This window comes from Thermobia domestica, chromosome 4 (assembly GCF_964235325.1).
Source record: "Thermobia domestica chromosome 4, izTheDome1.hap1.1, whole genome shotgun sequence".
Classification (NCBI taxonomy): domain Eukaryota; kingdom Metazoa; phylum Arthropoda; class Insecta; order Zygentoma; family Lepismatidae; genus Thermobia; species Thermobia domestica.
In genome coordinates, this window is record NC_137457.1 from 112,481,360 (window position 1) to 112,506,604 (window position 25,245).

The following is a 25,245-nucleotide window of genomic DNA, read 5'->3' on the forward strand; positions in this document are numbered from 1 at the left end:
GATTCAGCATCTCAAGAATAGGCAAAATCGTCCCATCCATTAATGCTCTATTTAAGTCTATATTTAAGTTGCACTACTATGATTGTTGTTAATACCAGAGACGCCAGTTTCTTTAAACATCGATTCAGCGTCCCAAGTGTGCCGACGTCTTGCATTAATTTAGACGCCGTAGTGCAGAGTATAAAACCAACACAAATTATTAAAAAAAGAAGTCACTATAATGGAATTTGGGTGAGTGCGTTAGAAAATACAAAACCGTGGTGACGATAAAGATATCAATATTTTAATGTAATTTTGATCTAATATCACTGAATCCATTAGTACAGTAAAACTTAGAATGATTATATTCAAAAATTACTCTAGAATATGGAATATTATAGTAACTCATACAGCAAAATGTGATTATATAATCCATCGATGAATCATGGTAATTACTGTTAAATTTTCCATTGAATCACTCATAGCAATATCTTTCTCCACGTATTAAAAGTACATTTAGATAATATTTTAGGAAATTTAATAAAAAAACTTCACTGTCACTAATATTAATACATAGTCAGCGAAAATAGGCATAGAAATCGCAAACTCCTCTCGTAGATATTATAACACAAAAAATACCCCGTAAGAGTAAACAGATTAGACTCCTATTCAACTTCAAGAGATTTTACTAGTCACTTACAAGAAAATAGTATAAATACTTACCCAGATTAAGTCGAATATTTAACAATTCACAAAATTATAAAGACGTAGATGACAAAGTTCTGAACTTTCTATATAAATAGCATGTGCTCCTTGTCTCTAATCAATTTTCCAATGACCACAAGGTGGTCAGTTAACTACGTCCAGAAAAATACTAGTTCCTATTTTTCACCACTCATTAGTAGTGGCGCTACTTTTAAATGACTTTTTTTATATAATCTTACAACATGCTACAACATCCCACCCTCTGGGAAAACATTGATATAATCATTCTTTTATTAAAGAGATATATTAATGGAAACAACACTAAGTTTCCACTCGATTGAAACTCACAAAAATTAAAATTAACAATTAAACGAAAAGAAAGAAAATCCCCCATAACGTCATTCATACAACTTTCACGCTAATCATTCTACCCATTCAAGCATTGTATATACCAATAATACTAAATATACCATGCAAGTAATTAATTACAGTTACAGATCTTATATTCTTCACTAATTAGCAATTATAGTTTCTTATATCCACCACTAATCATGATTACACTTTTTTTATCTCCCTCTGTTTTAGCAGTTACAGGTTTTATTTTCTTTCACCTTTAGCAATTACAGTTAAAGATCTTATTTTCCTCTCTTTTTGCAATTATAGTCCTGTAATTTGCATGAATGACAATTTAAGTATTATTTCTTTTTCTCTGTACGGTTTGGTTAAACTCATATGAGTTTTTCTAATGTCTTTAGGATTATCAAGACTTTCTACCAATATGGTATTGACTGTTAACATACGTATTATCCGGAAAGGATCATGCCATGCATTTGATAAGCTCTTATTTACCTGTCCTGATAAAGATGATTGTATCTGTGACTTAATCAAAACATTATCACCTACTTGATAATTAGTTTCTGTCCTGTTTCTGTCATATTTCTTTTTCCTTTTCAACCATGCACCTTCCATATTTTTTAATGCTGTTACCCATATATCTGTTGTTTTACTTTTAATATCTGTTTCATCTATTCTGTAACATACATCTAGGGGATCATTAACATTATAGTTAAACACTAACTCCATAGGTGTAAACCCATGTTCGGAGTGTGCAGACGAGTTTAATGAAAACTCAATTTCATATATAAATTTGTCCCACAGATGTTGTTTATGATTTATATATATTCTTAAAGCCTGCTTAAAGGTTAAAATGTATCTTTCACCCGCGTTGCTTGCACAATGGTAGGGTGAAATACATATATCCTTTATACCTAAGCTATACAAGAAGTCTTTAAATACAAATGATCTAAATATACTGGCATTATCTTGTGCTATACTTGCCACGAACCCTCTTCGGCACATTAATTTGAAAAGTTTATTAACAATAATATTCAAATTAAATAAAGGTTCCAAAAACACGTATTTTGAAAAAGCTTCTACTATTATCAAACAGTATATACCAAATCTCGAACTTGTAACAGGTCCTATTACATCTATATATATCCTAGAATTAACTACTCGAATTAATTCTGATACCAATTGACCCATCTTCTTTCTATTATTACTTTTTGCCAGTTGACATTCTCTACAAGATCTCACGTATTCCTTAATCTCAGGTATAACACTCTCCCAGGTGAATCTAGAACACACTTTTCCTATACATTTATTAATACCACAATGTGATCCTGGCAAGGCTGGTTTATTCTATAATAGATTTTGTTAAAGCCTTAGGTAAAGTAGATCATTTTTGGGGTACAGTAGATCTCTTCTATAAGCTTCTTCATTCACTTTAAATTTAAAAGATGTTAACTACGAGTATACGATGAAAATACGTTGTTTATGTCACAATATCACAACTATTAAAAATATACAAATTTCTCGTTGCACTGTTTGAAAAAATAATTAGTTGAATTTAAACTAATTTTACAAATATTTTCATTTTGTGTTCTCTGGTGCATTTTTCTGTTGCGAGAGCAAGACTTCTTTACGTTTTCGCTTTGAGAAGTTTTAAAATGCTCTGACGCATGGTTTGAGGCGTCACATCGTTGCCAGCTAAGTAGCGTAAGAATACACTAGCAAATGAAAATATAGTTCATAGAAAACATTAAGTTTTGGCTTCATTGTTTTATTAATAACGTATAATGGATAATCCATAGGTTAATTGAAAGCACTATAAATGTACCGGTAATTCTAATAAAATAGGAAATTAATGATTACAACTAATATTTACATTATCACGTAAAATCTGTCGTCACCACATGAGTCTTTGTTGCGTGGGTGTAGAGCATCTGACTAGCGAAATTCCTCACCTAATATTGGCTGACGGGAGGAAGCAAGACTGTCTGGAAAAGTGAGGCACCTTTTGGGTGACAAACTCCTGAGCATTGTTCTCCTCCAAATGTTGGCTGGTTACGTTTCATTTCTCAGAATCGGAGTTGAGGAATACGAGGGTTGATTTAAAAGTTCATGTCTATCCATATTGTTACAACTTATTATTTTATTTGTTCTTCTCTTTTTCTTCGTAGACGTGCACTTGTCTCTGTAATATGCGAATAAAAGAATAATTACATTAACCATACTCAGCTCAATTGGTAATGCATTAGTTTTTCTTTTGAGAATTCAGAATTTGAACTCAAAAACGGCCATATTCACCGATTATTCTCAGTTCCACCATGATGTTATGTATTATCTGTCAGGAAAGTAAATGTACACCTATTTTTCGAGTCTGGCATTCCTGCGCTCCATCCGTGGAGAGTATGAGAATTAAATCAATCAAATGTTTACTGGGCGGCAAAAAGAAAAGTTTAATCTGAATAAGACATTGCAGAGGGGCACAAGCTGTGAATACGAATAGTGCATAGTGTAAATAAAGAACGACACCGAAAGAGAAAGCCAGAAAAAGCTGTTAAACTTAGAAAAAAGAGTAAAAATTGTCGAAGTGGGAACATAAAGCACAAATAAAACAAATACGCCGACAACTAAACGTTCACCACGCCATGATCTTGGCATAGTGGTTAAGGTGCTCGCTTACAAATGAAAAGGACGCGAGTACGATTCCCCGTCAAGGACGTTTTTAAATTTTTTTGTTAATAATACATACAGCTCATGAGAGATGGTAAAAGAGGTCGTATTTAGTCTTTCGTAGCAATTATTATTGGTAATATTTAGTACTGATAATACTTTTTGTCTTTGCGTATTGCTTTTATTCTCTTCTTAATTTTGAAAGAGAAGAATATCCGAACAAATGCCACCAAAATTCCTCATATTTTGAAAAAGGATTTTCTCCTGCAAAAAGGAAAAAAGAAAAACATGGAAGTGGACCATACTCATTTTTATTAAAAATACAATTTCTACATGCCTTACACTTCCCGACCACGTTTCTACGTTAGCAAGTAAGAGGTTTGTGTTTAGATTAGGCTGGTCAATACGTTTTGCAAAGGTTTAGCTCTGACGCACCACAGGTGCGAGCAGGGAGTAAAACACTTTTTCTCTTTAACTCTCTGTGTCTATTTATCTATCTATCTGTATATATATAACGCTATTTGTGAATGCCATAAGCACACTCTTTTTCAGCTTATTGAGACGAAACTTGGCACAAACATTAATTGTTGAAATATCTTGAGTTCATTAACCAGAATTATCAGACGAAAATGTTCAAAATGGCGACCCTTCAAACTCCTAGAAACTTCCAAGGGAAACACATTTCGAACATAAATAGGTATTCAGAAAGTTTGAATAACTTTTCCTCTTTTACTGAAATATTTGTGTGCAGAGACATATTGAAATATTGGACTCGATTAATCGCATAAAGAAGGTTCACGCCCTTTCGCTACGGTCAGGCTTTTTTCTATTTTTGCAGGAGGGGTTTATTTTCGTATCGGAACAAGATGATTGTTAGTGATGATATGAAATTGCACATTGAAAGTGAAGTAACTTGTGAAACGTGTTATTTGAAAGAATAATATAATAAATGTGCCTTCTCTAACACGGAGAACTGTAATTTATTTCGAGTTCGGGAGCGTGAATAGCGAGGAGTGTTATTTGATTTGCTTTTTAGTAAAACATTGCATTGAAAACAAAGGTAGGCAACATTAGTGGTAAGTAAAACAACAACAACAACAACAACAACAAAAATAATAATAATAATAATAACAATAATAATAATAATAATAATAATAATAAAAGGTGTTTTTGTGCCAAGGCAATATCTTCCTCGATTCTTCTTCAAACGTAATGATTGTAACGCCATATCTCCCTTTAAAACAATATATTAGCAATTTATATCGAAAGAACGGGAAACTGTTGAGTGATGGGAACAACGTTGGACAGTATGCACTAATAGTACTCAGAAAAATAAGCGATTTCAATGCAAAATGAACGAAGAGTCATTGTCATGGGTAGTCATGGAGCGACGGCAGAACCCTCTTTAGGCGAAATGTTGATAACTTGTATCGAGAGAACAGGATGTGATAGTGAGATAAGACCAACGCTGGACACCGTGGACCTATAAGGCGCATAGAAAAAATTAGGGGGGCGGGCGCCAGCCAGCCTTACTTATTCCCACATAATAATATAAAATTATATTGTCGAAATACACACACGAGTTAGCTAGTATTATTTCATATTATTATTTTTATTATCGAGAGAGTCTTTTGAATACGTGTACATGTTTGACATCAAGCCAAAGAGAAGATCCATCATTCGTAGAAAGAATAAGAATAATCAGTTACTTTAACTGTGAACGACAGCGAAAAAAACGAGAAGAGTGATTACCTGTAGCGAAAAGAAAAAATAAAAGAAAAAATGCTGGGAATAAGAAAAAGAACATTCCTTGGACAAAACGGAATCTATTAGCATCATAAATACTTATCTACGAGACATGCGCAGTAGTATATTTCAGAATAGTTACTGTTTAGTTCAGTAAACGAAGAAAGGGGTATAAAAAAGAAAACATGTCGCGTCAACGAGATCGACCAGAGTTGACAGAGGCGGAAGCAGATGTGTAGTAATACAACTTGGTAAAATTGATAATTGGTTCTTTATTCTGTAGTAGATCGTATCACAACTTTACGGGAGAGCAGAGAAAGACTTACTAACGCTGTCATATAGTAACACGATCATACAGACACAAATGGATGTAACTGTGAGTACTACAACTTGGATTTAACGAAAGCCGTTTAGATATTCAGTGGTTTTCAGGGTTGTATAAGGCACAACAAGTTAAGACACAATACAATTCTTCATACTTCAGCTTCCAGTAACTAGATACATGCAATGTCTGGTTAGATAGTGTAACTGCTGTTGGATTTTAATACATGACGTATTCCAGGATACAAAATGCTTTGCATTACTTGTTTGTTTGTAGGCAGCTACTAGCTTAGTGTTCTGAAAGGTTGTGTTCTGAAAGACTAGAGATATCCAATCCCGGAATTATTACAATCCGGACTCCCGAATGTAAAACCACACAAATTCCAGAATTTGGAAAATTCCCATTTTGGAATAATTCCGGACTTTGGAAAAATCCGGAATTTAGAAATTTCTGATTTCGTTAACTTTCCGGAATTTTTAACAATCCGGACTTTTTTTCGAAATTCGGAGTTTTCTCAATTCCGGAATTTGCTAAATTCCGGATTCTTCCCTAGTTCCGGAATTCTTCGAATTAGGGAGTTTAATTGAATTCCATAATTTTCCGAAATCCGGTAAGTGAAAGTTCCGCTTCCGAAAAATGAATTTATTTTGGTTAATATGAATCGTGGCGGAAATAAGTCCCTGACCAGGTAATGGCGACTGCATTGAAAGAAATAGAGAGTACGAGAATTCAATCTGTCATATTTGTAGTTTCGTTAGGAGAAAAAAACAAAGTTGTGAACCAATAGTTTAAGAACAACTCAAGTTATTAATGTAAACTTTGCCGACATCATAAAGGAAATACGAAAGACATTTTGAATGGAAGAAATATAACATACAAGTTTGCAAGAGGATACAAAGAAACCTAACGTAACCAGATTAAAGACGAATAGTTTACCGCGTAGTGATCAACGTCAAGCTGTTTTCGAGGGCAAGTTTCGAGTTGAGTCGAGCTTGATAATGGCTCGCTCGTTCGTTCAGTTCGTTTAACTCGTTTTGAAATAATGGCCTGATTAGACTGGAAAGCGAAAGCAATGAGAAATGTAAGCAGCAATCTGGAATACTTTTAGTGTTGCTCACGACAGGGGTGCATCTCGTCTCGTAATTTTCTTGCATCTCGTGGGGCAATTTTAGTGTATCTCGTGTCGTCTAGATAACGAGAAGACAAGAGTTTTTTTTATTATTATTACAAGACAGAACCAAATGTTGTAATCCCCAATATAAGTATATACTGTAGTTCTTAAAATCAAGGCTGAGACCTGCACTGTCGAATTCTTGAGCCCAAGCAGAAGACCAACTCGGATAGTGATATCAACTGGCTCGGCTCGTATCAACTGATCGAACAGCTCGTGTCGGCTCGGTTGGGAATAGCCGATGACCCGAGCCGGCTCAGTTAGAACGAGCCATCGATTCAGCTCAATTGAGCTGATGGCTCAAGCATTCTCGGTTGGGATGGGTCCCCTATTCAGCTCATGTGAACCGGTTCAAGCCAGCTAAGTTGAAACTAGTCCATCGGCACGTTTCGATTCGGCTCAACTAAGCCGATGGCTGAAATCGGCTCGGTTGGGTGAGCTGTTGTCTCGGCTCACTTCTCGGTTCGGTTCGAAAGTGAATAAGCTGTAAGCCGTGCCGCTCGAGCCGTTGAGAAGCCTAAACCCGGTCCCAGCTGTTTTGAACATGTTTGGCTGAAGCCTATAACTTTTAACAATTTTTGGCTCGAGCCCGAATACTTGTCCCTTCGGAACTCAAACCCAGAACGTGACGTATGTCCTTCCCTCCTGAAGACTTCTCGACGACCGAGATCGACAGTCAATTAGCTTTTACTATTCAGATACAAACCGTATATCTTTTAAAGATTATACACGGTGTTGATGTAATAATAATAATAATAATAATAATAATAATAATAATAATAATAATAATAATAATAATAATAATAATAATAAAAATTTTAAACTTGCCGTTGAAATATGGCAAAACTTACTTACATGTACACACGTCTGCAACTGCCAACATTTTAAACTACAACGTTCCATTGAAGTTTCATCTAGAAAGTATTTTGCTGTATGTTTTAAGGAAAATAACTGTAATAAATATAACTGAATATCACGCAACAGTAAGACATATAATAAACTAATTTTTAGGATATGCACAGGTAAATATAAAAGCTTTGCTACAAAATACCTACACAGAGAATAATTCGATGAGCTCTGAAATATAATGTAACGAAATAGCCTATGAGATTCAGTCTACAGAGCAATTGTTACTTAAAGAAAGGACATACACTATTTCGAGAATCGAGACAAAATAGGAAATGTTTACCATACTTTTCGTCTCGTCTCGATTCTCAATCTCCAAAGAGAGACGAAAATTTTGAGTTACCCTTGACCCGTCTCGAATGTAAAATGTTAATTCGCATGTTATTTTTTTGTTTTAGAAACGAGATGAGAAAATCCTCTCCTCTTGAGTAACATTAAACCAAACCGAAATATTCTTTCCAAATGTCCCGTTTCTGCGTGTAATGGCATGACCTGAGCGATAATTAGCTCCTAGCTTTTAATCTTCTATGAGATAATAATAACTATTATTAGTTTATTATTATACTATTATTATTCCTGAAGATTTGATAGTTCAAGTATTGAAACATCCGAGTATTCAAATATCTGAATATAATAAAACGTATGTTATCGCCGATCAATCGCCATCAAAAATCCTAAAGTAAAAAAAAAATACAATGTGCATTCGCACAAGCACCTTCACCACTGAACCGCGATCGTTACGCGGTAAAAGATTTGTTTTTAGTCTGGTTACGTTAGGTTTCTTGGTCTCCGCTTGCAAACTTGTATGTTATATTTCTTGGATTCAAAATGTCTTTCGTATTTCTTTTATGAAGTCGGAAAAGTTTACATTAATAACTTGAGTTGTTCTTAAACCGCTGGTTCACATTTTTTTTCTCCACACGAAACTACAAATATGGTAGATTGAATTCTCATACACCCCATTTCTTTCAAAGTAGTCGCCATTACCTGCTCAAAGACTTATTTCCGCCACGATTCATATTAACCAAAATAAATTCATCTTTCGGAAGCGGAACTTTCACTTTCCGGATTTCGGAAAATTATGGAATTCAGTTTAACTCCGAAATTCAGAAGAATTGAGAAAAACTCAGGATTTCGAAAAAAATAGGATTTTAACGAATTCCGGAATGTTAACGAAATCAGAAATTTCTAAATTCCGGATTTTTCCGAATTCCGGAACTTTTCCAAAATGGGAATTATCCGAATTCCGGAATTTGTAAAATTTTACTTTCGGGAGTCCGGATAGTAATATTTCCGGAATTGGATATCTCTAGTTTATACACAACCTTTCAGAACACTAAGCTGGTAGCTGTCTACAAACAAACAATTCATGCAACGCATTTTGTATCCTGCAATACGTCATGTATTAAAGTCCGACAGCAGTTACAGTATCTAACCAGACATTGCATGTATCTAGTTACTGGAAGCTGAGGTATGAATAATTGTATTGTGTCTTATCTTTTTGTGTCTTATACAACCCTGAAAACCACTGAATATCTAAACGGCTTTCGTTAAATCCAAGTTGTAGTACTCACAGTTACATCCATTTGTGTCTGTATGATCGTGTTACTATATGACAGCGTTAGTAAGTCTTTCTCTGCTCCCCGTAAAGTTGTGATACGATCTACTACAGAATAAAGAACCAATTATCAATTTTACCAAGTTGTATTACTACACATCTGCTTCCGCCTCTGTCAACTCTGGTCGATCTCGTTGACGCGACATGTTTTCTTTTTTATACCCCTTTCTTCGTTTACTGAACTAAACAGTAACTATTCTGAAATATACTACTGCGCATGTCTCGTAGATAAGTATTTATGATGCTAATAGATTCCGTTTTGTCCAAGGAATGTTCTTTTTCTTATTCCCAGCATTTTTTCTTTTATTTTTTCTTTTCGCTACAGGTAATCACTCTTCTCGTTTTTTTCGCTGTCGTTCACAGTTAAAGTAACTGATTATTCTTATTCTTTCTACGAATGATGGATCTTCTCTTTGGCTTGATGTCAAACATGCACATGTAATAAAAAGACGCTTTCCATAATAATAATAATAATAATAATAATAATAATAATAATAATAATAATAATAATAATATCAAATATTACTAGCTAACACGTGTGTGTTTTTCGACAATATAATTTTATAGTATTATGTGGGAATAAGTAAGGCTGGCTGGCGCCCGCCCCCCTAATTTTTTCGATGCGCCTTATGGGTCCACGGTGTCCAGCGTTGGTCCCGTCTCACTATCACCTCCTGTTCTCTCGATAAAAGTTATCGACAATTTGCCTAAAGAGGGCTGTGCCTTTGCTCCATGACTACCCATGACAATGACTCTTCGTTCATTTTGCATTGAAATCTCTTATTTTTCTGATTACTATGAGTGCATACTGTCCAACGTTGCTCCCATCACTCTACAAATTCCCGTTCTCTCGATATAAATTGCTAATATTTTGTTTGTAAGGGAGATAAGGCATTACAATTATTACGTTTGAAGAAGAATTGAGGAAGATATTTCCTTGCCACAAAAACACTATTATTATTATTATTATTATTATTATTATTATTATTATTATTATTATTATTATTATTATTATTATTATTGTTGTTGTTGTTGTTGTTTAACTTACCACTAATGTTGCCAACCTTTATTTGCAATGCAATGTGTTACTAAAAAGCAAATCAAATAACACTCCTCGCTATCCATGCTCCCGAACTCGAAATAAATGACTTGCAGTTCTCTTTGTTAGGGGAAAGCACATTTATTATATTATTCTTTCAAATAACACGTTTCACAACTTTCTTCACTTTCAGTTTGTAATTTCATATCATCACTAACAATCAACTTGATCCGAAAATAACCCCCTCTTGCAAAAAAAAAAGCCTGACCGTAGTTAAAGGGCGTGAACCTTCTTTATCCAATTAATTGGGTCCAATATTTCAATAAGTCCCTGCACACTAATATCTCAGTAAAAGAATAAAAGTTATTCAAACTTTCTGAGTACCTATTTACGGGTGAAATTTGGTTTCCTTTGAAGATTTTAAAAGTTTGAAGGGCCGCCATTTTGAACATTTTCATCTGATTATTCTGGTTAATGAACTCATCAAGATATTTCAACAATTAATGTTTGTGCCAAGTTTTGTCTAAATCCGCTGAAAATTAGGGTGGTTATGGCATTCACAAATAGCGTTATATATACACAGATAGATAGATAAATAGACACACAGAGGGAGAGAGAAAAAGTGTTTTGCTCCCTGCTCGCACCTGTGGTGCGTCAGAGCTAAACCTTTGCAAAACGTATTGACCAGCCTAACCTAAACACAAACCTCTTTCTTGCTAACGTAGAAACGTGGTAGGGAAGTGTAAGGCATGTAGTAATTGTATTTTTAATTAAAATGAGTATGGTCCATTTCCATGTTTTTCTATTTTCCTTTTTGCAGCTACATCGGAAAGTTCAATTTGTATTCTTTACTAATTGCAAATGGCATTTACATTCAAAGTATGAGGAATTTTGGTGGCGTTTGTTCGGATATTCTTCTCTTTCAAAATTAAGAAGAGAATAAAATCAATACGCAAAGACAAAAGGTATTATCAGTACTAAATATTACCAATAATAATTGCTACGAAAGACTAAATACGACCTCTTTTACCATCTCGCATGAGCTGTATGTATTATTAACAAAAATTTTTAAAAACGTCCTTGACGGGGATTCGTACTCGCGTCCTTTTCATGTGTAAGCGAGCACCTTAACCACTACACCAAGATCATGGCATGATGAACGTTTAGTTGACGACGTGTTTGTTGTATTTGTGTTTTATGTTCCCACTTCGACAATTTTTACTTTTTTTTTCTAAGTTTAACACCTGTTTCTGGCTTTCTCTTTCGGTGTCGTCCTTTATTTACACTATGCACTATTCGTATTCACAGCTTGTGCCCCTCTGCAAAGTCTTATTCAGATTAAACTTTTCTTTTTGCCGCCCAGTAAACATTTGATTGATTTAATTCTCATACTCTCCACGGATGGAGCGCAGGAATGCCAGACTCGAAAAGTAGGTGTACATTTACTTTCCTGACAGATATTACCTGAATATCGTGACTGCTACACTACGTTTTCGATTCCCCGAATATGTTTCGGCCTATGACCAAAGTCTTTTAACCGTTTAGTGGACAGTGTTGCTCTCAAGCAACATCGAATTTTATTGTGTTATCCGCGCGAATTATAAATTCAGTGATCATTTAATTAGCATTATTGCTTTTACACCATATTTATATACATGAATTGTGGGTCACGTCTTTAGATACTTCTAATCTTCGTCAACAGGGAATGGTCAAATTTAGTCTTCTATGTTCCGATAAAATATTTTGTTTATTTTTTATTTTTATTTGTTATTTATCTGCAATGCTGCTCAGTAGCTACGTATAAGACCTATTTTTTGGCAATGTTGCTTTGAAATAAACAACATTTATTTTGTAACCAAAGTTCAAAAGTACTTTAAAAATTATCAAACTATGATCATGAAGACGTGGTTCAACCACAAACGCAAACTAAATGATTTTATGTTAATGTCATCAACGAATGCCTACTAAAGGGATAACCGTGAAAGGTTTAGACGAAGTTCTAAATCAGCGTGAAATTATAAATTAAAATAAAAATAAAATTGGTGTTGTCAAGTTGAGGATGAGATTTTTCATTTCAATTTGTTTGTCTGGAACATGGGGTACCACAAGTTTGACGACATACTAAAGAGATTTGCTCTGTTCTGAACATCATCATAAGTTTCTATCTAAAATTTTTTGCCCTCTTCTTCGTCTATGATTTTAGCCTTGACTATTCGCAGATGATTCAGTAATGAATCATCAGATATTCAGCGTTAGTGTTAGACATGGTAGACGACATAAAACATACATAATTTGAAGTCTTCAACAATCTGTTATATCATATAAGTGTGACATATTGAAGGCTGATTTCATTGGTTTCCCGATGTTTAGAAAATCTATTTATTAATGTCACTTAATTATTATCATTTTGTGTGAGCCATAGTTAAATGTGTATTGCATTATACGGGGCTATAATAATTGTAATTGTGGGTATTTTTGCCTCATTATCAACTATTCGAATGTGAATGCAGGTAAATGGAATGAAGCTATCCTAATCCTAATGTCAGAGTGTCATCACTTTCAGCCTTACTGGTAGTCATACAATTAAAATTGCGCCCAATCGACTAAGCTTTAAAACTTGCGACTACCAACAAAGCAAAGGTAACAGCACTCCTACCTCAGGCTTTTGAACCTTACTCGCTTACCTGCATTCATTTTCAAATGAATTCGAATAAGTCAAACTTTTGGAGCTGCTACACTTTGGTACACACTTAAAATTAAAGGGTAGTTTTAATTCTTTACTTGGCATATCCGTACTTGCTAGGCCTGCTATATCTCAAAAATTTAGTAGTCATACACATACATATACAGTGAGGAGTACTGTAGTTTTCGTATAGGGTTGAAGATAAAAGGCTAGAAATAAATTTCTCTTACGGAGTAGTGTCAATGTAATTCTACAATTTAATGCACGTTGGATTCTAGGATTATCGCACTCTAGACAAGAAAAACGTGTTGTACATTTGAAATTTTCCCCTTGTAATGTAAAGGAAATACAAAGATGACATTCAACCTTAGGCGTACTTGAGGGTTAAGGTTAGAATTAGTTTCCTTTACGCACTAGGTATGTCTCATATTTTGAAGGTTCAATAAAAATATAGGTAAGATGGTGTAGAGAAAAACAATCAAGGTATTGCTGTGTAAATTTATTTCTGCTTGTAGACATGGTTTTAAAAATTATATCGTTACTTGACATTTCAACCTTATAGTGAGTTAACATTATTACATAGCGAGGCGTCGTTAATTCCGATTCAAGATATATGCACTTTTCACCCTCGGAAGACTGTAATGAGAACAAAATGACATATTAGTTTTCAACTACATAGTGTTAACAAACTTCTTAGATTTAAAGAACCATTAAAATAATCTTATATCTCTATCTAACTAATAATTGTCCAAATATATTATAAATTATCAATTTAATTAAAATAAATGCTGACTTTAACTAAGGTGGTTAGTATATCGTTTGATTGCCTTAACGCTGGTGTTTGTTTTCGTTTCAGAATTTAAAATTTCATTTTGGTTATGGTTTGGGATAGCTAGATTTTTCATTCAATGATTTCTCTTACTTGTTTTATCAAACATGTTCGTTAGCCTGAACGCCAGAATTGCATTCTTAAATTAGTGTTAATGATGTTTAAACTTCAAAATTGATGTTGTTACACTAACGATAATAAACTAATATATGACCTGGAGGTTGCAAATTTTGCGATAACTACACCCAATAAAACGATTCAGATGGAATCCATAGAAACATTGTGTTAAATTAGAACTTGAATACTACACAGGAAGAACATTAGTGTTTTTATCAGAAGTGCAAAATAAATTCCATAATATTTAATATCGGTAACATCAAATAAAACAACCGGTTTATATTTTTTATGATAAGATAAATAACACGAAGTTTCTTTCTATGTGGTTTTCACAAGTATTTTTTTTACGAATTTTAGTATAGTTTACAAAATTTGTGCTCTGTAATTAAAAGTTGGTGGGTTTTCTTCACGCAAAAATTATCCACCTGTACTAGCAGTGATTTAAAACTCATGTCAAAAAATATAACCAATAAGTGCTGACGATCGATAATGTTAAAACATGTTGTTATACAAAAGTCAAAACAAAGAAATAATCCGAGTTTTATTAGTTTCAGACTAGCTCAACACACTCAACGAAATTGAAATAAAACGCTTACACAAATTTAGTTCTAAATTAGTGCTAACAATATTACTTACAAATAAAATAAATTCTCTTGTAAGAAACCCCTAAGATACACGTAGAACGTTAACTACGCCATGATCCGAAACAATCGATCCCACATTTTAATGATTACAAATGAAGACAATATTTTTTATTCAATACCGTCAACATTAATTTTAGTCCTAGTTTAGACAATTAGTGCTACATTATTAAAACCAGGTGATCTTCACTTGAACAAAGCTCACCCACACACGTAATAATTTTAATATATAAGTCAAAAATTAGTGTCCAATTAGTGCTGACGAAATACAAATTTAAAATCAATTAGATATTTCACAGACGTAAGAGAAACACATATGGTCGATTATGATGAAACTCCCACACAATTTAGCCTGAAATTAAAGCTAACGACACCACACAGAAAGTAAAGCATTGCTCTTATCACAGGGCAAAAATTCTACACGATGTCCTCACACCAGTTTTGTACACTATGTCAAAAGTTAGTGCTGGTGACACCACATAGAAATAAAACAGGATTTTTTCTTGAAATATGCTTAAATTCTTTGAAATAGTTGATAACGAACATGAATTCTGATTACAATCTTCACGTTTCTTTTGTGTTCAATATGATTGGCAATCATTGATGGTTTTATGTAATTCATTTGCCATCGGTCACACTTTGAGGAATGTTTTATTGAAGACTTATTTTCGATTTCGTTCTTATGTCAGATCGTCGATTCGTATATCTCACAGAGATCACTGTTTGCTGTGTAGATATCATACGACAAAGGCTCAAGAGACTCGATAACAGACGTAAGGTCATGTTCTTAGGATTCCGCGTTTAGTTGTAGATCCACATTTCATATAACATTGTTGCTGAAGGAGCCGCTGAGCCAAATCAAACAAAATTTACTGCCTTAGAATTTTCAAGACGATTTCTTCATTGTAATATTTTCATTTTCTGATTATTGATTACTGCAACAATAGATCTAATTCTTGACATTATTCTAATTAGCTGAGCTATTTAACTTGAGAAGGTGTAGGTTATCACATTTTATATTAGTGCACCTGTTCTTACATTGTAATAATGGAACAAAAATTCTTTTCATGCTTATTTATCAACAAAAATTTAGGCTCAATTTTTTCCAAATATTTCTATTGTGATCAGTTAGATAGTTGTGCTAGGATCACACATCTTAACATTTTCATTCAAAATAATGGTCCAATTTCTTCGTTTTAATACCATCAGAAATTTCCCTTCTATTTTATCACAATCCCTTTATTTGTGATTCCAATTTCTACATTATTTTTTAGCTCCTTCCACTGTGATTGGTTATATATGTAGGCTGAGATATATTCACTTTCCATTTCTTCTAAATTTTGTTGTCAATTTATCCATTATAAGAAAAGAGTATAACTATTCCAGTGTTCAACATTTTTCAACCTTCCTTTGTGAATTGCTTTACGCTCACTCCCTCTGAATTCCGATATGACGTGCTGCTTACCCTTCTTTCAGCATGTTGATATTTCGATCCATGTTCTTTAACCTCTTCCGAAGATATTGCTTCGGAACAAAATTGATCTAATAAGTACTTGATATGTTTGGTTCTGACTTAGTACTGGAGAACTCGTCCTCTTTAACAGAACCAATGTCATAATATTTCCAAAATGTACAATTTCGTCCTGTTCTCACGGTGTTTCTACTGTAACAAAAGGCTATTCATTGTGCCCAGGTGAATCATATCTTGAGCTATTTCCACAAAATGATCTAAATCGACAAGCTAAGACGAAATGGATCAATCTACTACATTTAAATCATGTTTGACCTCATCCCGGACATACAACATATGTTTTAGCTTACACAATTTACAACTCGTGATAGACTTTGACGAAGAACGTGCAGATGAAGAACTGTACGAGTGTTGATCAGAACTTTTAAAAGCTTTCCCTCTTTCTAAGGATAAATTAAACTAACCTCATTGCCTGAATGTGACTTAAACGTAACTGTTGTTCATTATTTTCCATTGATAAGACAATGTCAATAGCAACTTCAAAATTTGAAACCTCGGTATTTAGTTTTAGTTTGCGCCTTAGTGCCACGTTCTCAATAAAAAGAAAGATCACGTAAAGTGTCTTCTAAGCATTATGAATAATCGGAAAAGGTAGACTCCGTTTCAATTGTATGAGAAAATTTGTGATATTCTTGTATTGCTTTTGCTTTAGAGAATGAAAATGTATCTCTAATCACATTAACCTAGGCTGCACAATATATTCTCAACGCTCCCATTATCTCTTCATAAGACTTTCTTGCAAGAGATGAATGCCAAGAAATAGAAAACCACTTTATATATATCAGCCCCATGATAGTTATTAAGGTAGATATTTTACAATTCTCGGGAATCTGCGTGGCAACACAAATGTTCTCAGATTTCAATCAACTTTCAATTTGATTTTTTTTTACAATTAAAAGGAAGAAAATCTCGTAACAAGCCATCGTGAGAGCAAACTTACTTTTCCTTTAAATTATATCTTACCGAATTGTAAAATACTCTGCTAATCAAAATCTAATTCTTGCGTTTCCAATAAAACTCTATTCTTAATATGCGCACAATGCACTCTTTAACTATCACTAATGTTCATTATATTTCCACTGCTAGATCACATACTTCATATTTCAATATCTTATAACTCATATAATACGCTCAACTTGAAACATCCATCATAATTATGTTATCATAATCTATATCTTGTTTACACATACTACTTTCCTAATTACGTTCAGGACATTCTCATATGTGTGTGCAGTTTCAGCCCAATCTTATTCCCAACAAGATAATGACGAAGAATGATACAAAAGAACCATTAATGAATATAGGCTGTATACTTTTGTTATGTGCAGTCTTCGAAAAGTATCCACAACATTCATTATTGAATTGCGCTATGTGACACCATAATGTATCTTTCAGAGTACTCACACACAAATTACAGAGAATCAGATTTTGGGGGATTTCCTGTCAAATGGATGTAACATATCATCCTCCGAAATCCACAAGCTATTAAAACACATTCGTCTCAAATTGTGTTAAGTTGTGCATAGAATCAATCTGATTGTCTTGAACAAGAAAGTTAGACATTGAAATGAAACGTACAAAATTTCGAAAAACAACACTATCCCTTGACATATGAATACCTGTTGTGTAGTTTGGTTATGAACCTTCATTTGTTAAAAAAAAGTAATTCAGTAAAGATTCCTTGCGTAGAACACACTTTAATAATTGTTTAAGATCATTGCTCACATTAAATTCAAATAACGAGAATTCACTTAGAAAAGAAATTGTTTGTTTTGGTTAATTACCGTTTTGTCCATCTATAAGTTAACCCTAGACTACTAAACTACGGTACAAGAGACATTGTTACTAATCAGTAGTTTCGTGGATTACTGATTATATATTTACTTTATTATATATTTATTATACAATTACTTTATTTTATTATATAATACATTTATTTTAGAAGACTGTTATATTTATCATATGAAGGCAAACTGCGAACGGGTTTCATTACTTGGGCACCAAATTATATCCCTGCGAACCGGGTACCATTTTAACTTGTAAATTTACATTGTTCGACGTATGTCACTTTACACATTAAAATAATACACTCATCCTATTTCACTTTCACACACATAGTAAGAAAAGTTATTGCACCGTACGAGTTCTACTGCCACTCTTAATTTACATTTCAGATAAAAATGATTATTTTTCTACGCACTTCAACAACAATTGTGTGAAGTATTAGACTTGGGCTTCACAATCTACACAACATTTCCCGTTGTGTTCCCCACACATGGCACAAGAACAGTACCTTCACTAAAATCTTGTCATACATTGTTGTTTCGATGGATAAGATGCACAGATTATCCGTTCTCCTTCCTTCGGAACTTGAGAACAAACTGCAGTGTTATCTTCTGTCATAACATTTCGTATCATGGTTTTCAGAGATCGACTAAGTGTTGGAACTTGAAGGCATTGAGAGAGCCACAGTTTCATAAGATCTTCACTTAGATTCCTTGCATATTCCCTTCGTGACGTTGCTTTCTCGTTCTTTGATGTGGTCTTATGGCAATACAAAACGTATGCATTCACCAGAATCATGTTCAGCATTCCACAAAAACGCAGGCAATAACGCAGTAGAGTGGTGACACTTGGTGCTGTTTTTTACCTACTGCGCATGCGCAAACTGTTTCGGTTCCGGTTCCGAATTCGAATCCTATTCCAGTTCCGATTCCTCTTACGGTTTGATTCCTATTAGAATTCCTGTTCTAGTACCTGTTCCCATTCCTCCGGAGCAACAGGTAGTCCAATATGACTATGAACGCCACACAGGAACACGCATGCGCACATCAGCAATACTATAAACGACCGTAACACTGTCGGTAATATTTTCGCAACTAGTATATAACACCAGGGATGTACTCGTTCTCTTTTAGGAGCACTTTTTTCAATGGTAACATAGTAAAGCAGAGATTAAAAATAACAACCGGACTTTACAAGTCTGCTTATTCACGCACACACACACACACACACTAGGTGCAGCATGCGCAATTCTAATTTAGTAGAAATTGCACTAATGTGGAGAAAAAATGTAGTTTCAACTTCCACTTTCGGTTCCGTTTTAACACAGCAGCAGCAGCATTAGACTACTTAGCCCTATTTAACAACAGAGCTTGAACATCGGATATATTCTAACCCTATGTAACATAGCAGGGATGTATTTTTCTATTTGACGACAGTCAAAATTTAAGGGTCAAATTCCTATTTGGCAAAGAGTGACAAATCCGGGACCATGAAATTCGTGATCAACGTATTTGACATCGGTATTAATTTGGTGGTGTCGAATTCTAAACCTCAAAAACACTGAGTGGATAGCTGTTTTATGGATCAAGAGGACTTCCCAGCGACTCGGTGATTTAAGATTCGTGATCAGCGTATATGACAATATTAACGTGGTATTGCCGAATTTGAAATTTTAAAAATCGTGACTGGAAGTGCGGATCTATTGGTCAAAGTTCTCTTTCGTAACGAGTGATAGATCTGGGAATCCCAAATTCTTGATCAGCGTACATGACATCAATATTAGTCTAGTGGTGTTGAATTCGAAATCTAAATAAAACGTGACCGGAAGTACGGATTGATGAGTCAAAGTCCTATTTGGCAACGAGTGACAAAATCTGGGACCCTCAAATTCTTGATGAGCGTATATGACATTATTATTTAGGTGGTGCCGAATTCTCGATCCTAAAAATCGTGATAGGAAGTGCACCTATTTGGTTCAAAATGACCTTGTAGCGACTTGGCGGTTTCAGATTCGTTATTAACTTATATGACATTATTAATCAGGTAGTGCTGATTTCGAAATTTCAAAAAATTGTTACCAGAATTGCGGATTGTGGGTCAACGTGACCTTGTAGCGATTCTGCAGATTCAAATTCGTGATCAGTGCTCCAAGATACATAAAAAGGAATATTTTTTCTAAATTGTGAAAATTTTCGGGTCAAAGTACTGGGGCCCTGCACTTTATGGACAAGATCGACTCTTAGGGGGGCGCGGTGGCTCAGTGGTAGAGCGTTCACCTCTGGTGCTTGGGGTCCAGGGTTCGATCCCAGCCCCCGCCAAGTGAACTTTGTGGTGGACAAACACCGTGCTCGTGGGTTTTCTCGGGGTTTTCCCGTTTCCTCCCACTTTCTTCATTCCACCATTTTCACTCATCTCTCATTATCACCGTCTCCTTTAGCCTAACCGGCATAACCGTGGGACGTAAAACTTACAGATTTCATTTCATTTCAAGATCGACTCTTTGGCTTCTTGCAATTTTGGCAACAATGGCCCACAACTAATCATAGGAAATTTGAAAACTGCGTGCCTCTAGCTCCAACCGTTCCCGAGAAAATTATAATTATCTAAAATATTGGCAGCAATGGCCTACTGCTGGTCATAGGATAATGAGTGGTACGCGACTTGTCACGACAATGTCAGATTTGAAAACATTGTGCCCCTAGCTCAAACCGCTCTCGAGAGAATTACGATTATCTGAAATTTTGGCAACACTGGCCCACCCCTGATCATAGCCAAACTTGAAAACCGTGTGCTTTTAGCTCTAGCCGTTCTCGAGGAATTTACGATTTATTGAAAGTTTGGCAAAAGAATGGTCCACCCATATTCGTAAAATGGTATGCGAGTGGTCACGACAATGTAAAATTTGAAAACCGTGTGCCTCTAACTATAGCCGTTCTAGAGAAATTGGCGAAGAGAATGGTCCACCCCCTGTTCATAGAACAATGAGACTCTCTAAGATTATACCCCGCGTGTCGCGGCAATGTCAAATTTGGCAGTGTCGAAATATTCGCGATTCTGCTGTTGTCGTAGGCCAATGAATCATTCTCCAAATTTACAATAAGTTTTATAATGGGGAATAGTTTGTTATTACTTTAAAATATCTTGTTTCGTTTTAAAGTACTGGCATGTGCAGGGCGAAATGAGGTCACGGGGAGAGTATATAAGAGAGATGCATCCATAGGCAGCTCTTCACTCTGGGACGGGCCGACATTCAGGCCTATTCCCCTTCCTCCGCGGAACAACTCCGCGGGGGAAGATATCCTCAGGGTGCTGGGGAGGAAGACCTATTGGGTCCCGGTATCCAAGGGTTATTTTGTGTCTAAAAGGAATTTGTCTTATGTTGTGACCCATGATAACCCCTCAATTTAGGCATAAACTGTAGAGCGGTAACACAATCATAAAAGAGTACCGGTTCGTGTTCCAGTGACAGCATCAGTTTCGATTCCTGCTCTGCTTTTATTTCGTTTCCGGCTTGTTTCGATTCAGTAGAATGATATTAGCGTTGTTTTCACTGTTGGGACAAAGAGTAACCTCTTTATTTAGGCATAAACTGTAGAGTTTTTACACAGCAGCACAAGAATCCGGTTCATGTTTCAGTGCTAGCAACTGTTCCGATTCCTGCTCCGGTTCAATTCCGATCCCGACTTCTGTTTCGATTCAGTAGGAATGCTATTATCGTTGTTTTCAATATAGAGTGAAAGGAGTGATACGTATTAATAATACGTTATTAGAGAAGACACTACTTGGTGTTCTATAGTGAGAAGAGACCCAATTATTGTAAAGCATCATACATTAACGATAATACACTATTACTTAAAATGCTTCTTTTTGATCTACAGTGAATGATTATTGATGTTGTAGAACAGCAAACATTAACGATAATAAACTATTACAGAAAAGCACTACTTGGTATTCTATAGTGAGAAGAGACCCAATTATTGTAAAACAGCAAATAATAACGACAATTTATAGATAATGGTAATTTATGACGGTCGAATTAACTCCACCCCAAGAGGGAGAAAATCCCCTTGCTTTGCTAGAAATAGTTTAAGTGATTTGGTAGAGTATGTGATGAGAGGTGTTCTCCCTCATCACCTTGAAGGGCTGGTGTTCATTAACCAAATTCACCTAGATAAACCATTTTATTTGTCTTTTAGAGTTGGTAGTAATGTGAATGCAGATAATGAATGAACTGCTTTAGAAATGGCAATACAACCAAACACATCTTTCCTACATCAGGACCGTTTCGTTGTCTGTTTTCACCACGTTGAACTGCTATTACTATGGGACAGGTGAAACACAATTTCACTAATATAAATGAGTATATAAAACAAAACAGAGGTATTGTTGTTATTAAAACTTCCGATTGTTATTGTTTGTGCTAAGTTCTGGTAGTTTCTATATGCCTTATGGAAAATAAGGATAAGAGAAAAGGGGGACATAGATACTTGCATCAATACTCAAGAAATATGTTTAATAACGTCTCTGAGTTATATGAAAATGCTGGTGTTAGTTTAGAGGACGGTGGTGAAATACTAGAATTTAAAAAGAATACTGGCTTATTTAATAGCATAAAAATTACTGTGTATGACGGGTTGTCTGGGGAAAAATATTTTTCGAGGGGCACGGTGAGGACAAGCGTGTTTACTGTATATTAACAACCATTACAATGTGATCACTAATTTAACTGCATCATCTTCGTGCTCTTACTATTGCGAAGAATGCCATAAAAATTTCACATTAAAGAGAGGCATGTGGGGAAATGTAAAACCTTGTGTAATAAATACCAGAATAATCCATCATGCACCGTTACAGAAACTGTAATATATTGTAAGAAATGTAATAGATACTTTTACGGAACTCTATGCTACAATAATCATAAGTCTTCATTATGCGATATTTTGAAAGTGTTCCCTTAATGTCTTAAACATACGTGGTGAAAAAAGGGCGGAATTAGCATGTCTGTGGGGAAGTATTCTGCACGCAGTGTAATAATATGATGAGATCAGGGCACTTGTGTTACATTCAGCCATGCAGAATCCGTACTCCACAAAAATGGTTATTAGTGTCTTATGACATTGACTGCCGACAAGATAAGGAAATAGCCGGTAATATTTCAGAAGCATGAGAATAAACTGTTAGTAAGCAAGCAGATATGCTACAACTTTAAAAACAATATGTGAGAACATTGTGCTGTATGCGGTATTAGAGAACGTATATTTAATGGAGACAAATGTATTGTAGAGTTCCCATATTATTTGGCATAAAGGCGTTCCAATATTATCAAAATAGTGCCATTGCTCACAACGTAAAGGCTATGACGCTCATTTTGTTTTACGCACAATGATGATTGAGAGGGAGTGGACTTCTCGAATAAACATTCGTGGGTGTAAAAATTTAGCCATTGAATACCTATATTAAAATTTATTGATTGCTTAAAATTCCTAGCAATGCCTTTGGAAAAATTAAGCAATGCCTTAGATTTCCCCCATTTATTTAAATGAAAGCCAATCAAGAGTATCGTGGTGCTTTACCCGGCCTTGATTATGATGTGGGCAACTTAAAAAGAAACAGAAAGAGAAATTTGTCAAGTGGTACAATGAAAGAAAAGGAAAGACTAAGGAAAACGGGTTTTATTTGAAACAAACAATAAATTAAATACTGTGCAAATGACGTGAACATGCTGCGTAATGCGTGCATAAAATTTATGAATGAATTTGAGCTTATATCGTGCGTCAAAATCCTTTCTAGAGACTATAAGCATTGCTAGCGCGCGTAATTTAATGCATAGGAAAATGTTCTAGCAATTAGTCACCATTTGTATTATCCCACATAGTTGGCACACGCGACGCCGGACCAATCCATCGGCGCCATTCCGTGGCTCGTGTAGAGGCGGACCAATTAAAACCACAAATTCAACATTCTGGTAACAGACGAGAGGTTGTGGTGTGTAGTAGCTATAAAGTGGATTTTTGTGCGGGCTATAACGGCGCAGAACATTTTTTGAGTACTAAGGGTGATTACTTCATGGGTACCATCTGTTTCCCACAGGTTGTGATAACACCATATAAAACGACACATACACTACTTTTAATATGTGCTATGAGAATACTATAAACAAATTTAAGAGATTAAAGGAATCGGGGTATATAGCGCATAAAATGTTTGAGTGCCACGGGCGAGAGTTTCTCGAAAAAACCTCCGATGGTACATAAATTTGTAAAACACACAATATGACTAAGAAATGCCAATTCATCCGCAGGATGCGCTGTATGGTGGAAGGATCGGCGCAATGAAACTCTACAAAAAGGTGAAAGACGAAGAACGTATCATGAATACTGACATAATCTAACTTTATCCTTATTGTTGTAAGGTGAAAAAATATCCGGTGGGTCATCCGAAAATTTATGTTTGAGATGGCGAGATTCCTGATACTTCGGAATTAAAGGGAATAATAAAGTGCACCGTAATAGAGCCACAAAATCTCTACCAACCCGTGCTGTCCTATCGGAGTAGTTGAAAGTTATTATTCCCCATATGCCGAACATGTTCGGACACTCTGAATGAAAAAGAAAGCATAAATTCGGATGAGAGAACTGCGACTGGTGTATGGGTTGTAGATAAGGTGCGGGCGGCTGTTGAGAAAGGATACAGAGAGATAGAAAAACACAAGGTAATGTATGACGTCGTAATGTATGATGCTGAAAAGAAAGAGGGCTGTTTTTTCACGGACTACATTAACCAGTTTATGCAGATCAAGACTGAATGTAACTGTTAGTCCGCAGGATGCACCACAGAACAACAGAAAGAACAGTTCATATACGAGTATTTTGAGAAAGAGGGAACATCCACTTAGACCGAGAAAAGATTATGCGAAACAAACGTAAGACACATAGTTCAAAGCTGGGTGTAAACTACCTGTGGTGTAAGTTCGTTCAGAGGAAAATGGAGCAAATCGCTATCATTAAAAATCCCGAGGAGTATTAGGATAAATTAACAAATCCGAATATTGAGGTTAAATCTTGTATTCCGATAAGCGATAAAATCCGATTACTCAACTGGAGTGTTAGACATAGCGATTGCTCCAGGTAAAAATATCATTGTGGTAATGGCCGC

The 25,245-nt window shown here is 35.1% G+C and overlaps 1 protein-coding gene across 1 annotated transcript in view; it reads right to left on the reverse strand.

The window, feature by feature from the left end:
• Positions 1–3,178: 3,178 nt before the first annotated feature.
• LOC145682840 (uncharacterized) overlaps positions 3,179–25,245 on the reverse strand; it is a 234,986-nt gene continuing 212,919 nt past the window's right edge. Inside the window, exons 5-6 of the mRNA XM_081754205.1 lie at positions 13,602–13,823; positions 3,179–3,220 (exon numbers count right to left, since the gene is read on the reverse strand). Of these exons, the coding sequence (XP_081610331.1) occupies positions 3,179–3,220; positions 13,602–13,823 (264 nt within the window). The remainder of the gene's footprint in view (positions 3,221–13,601; positions 13,824–25,245) is intronic.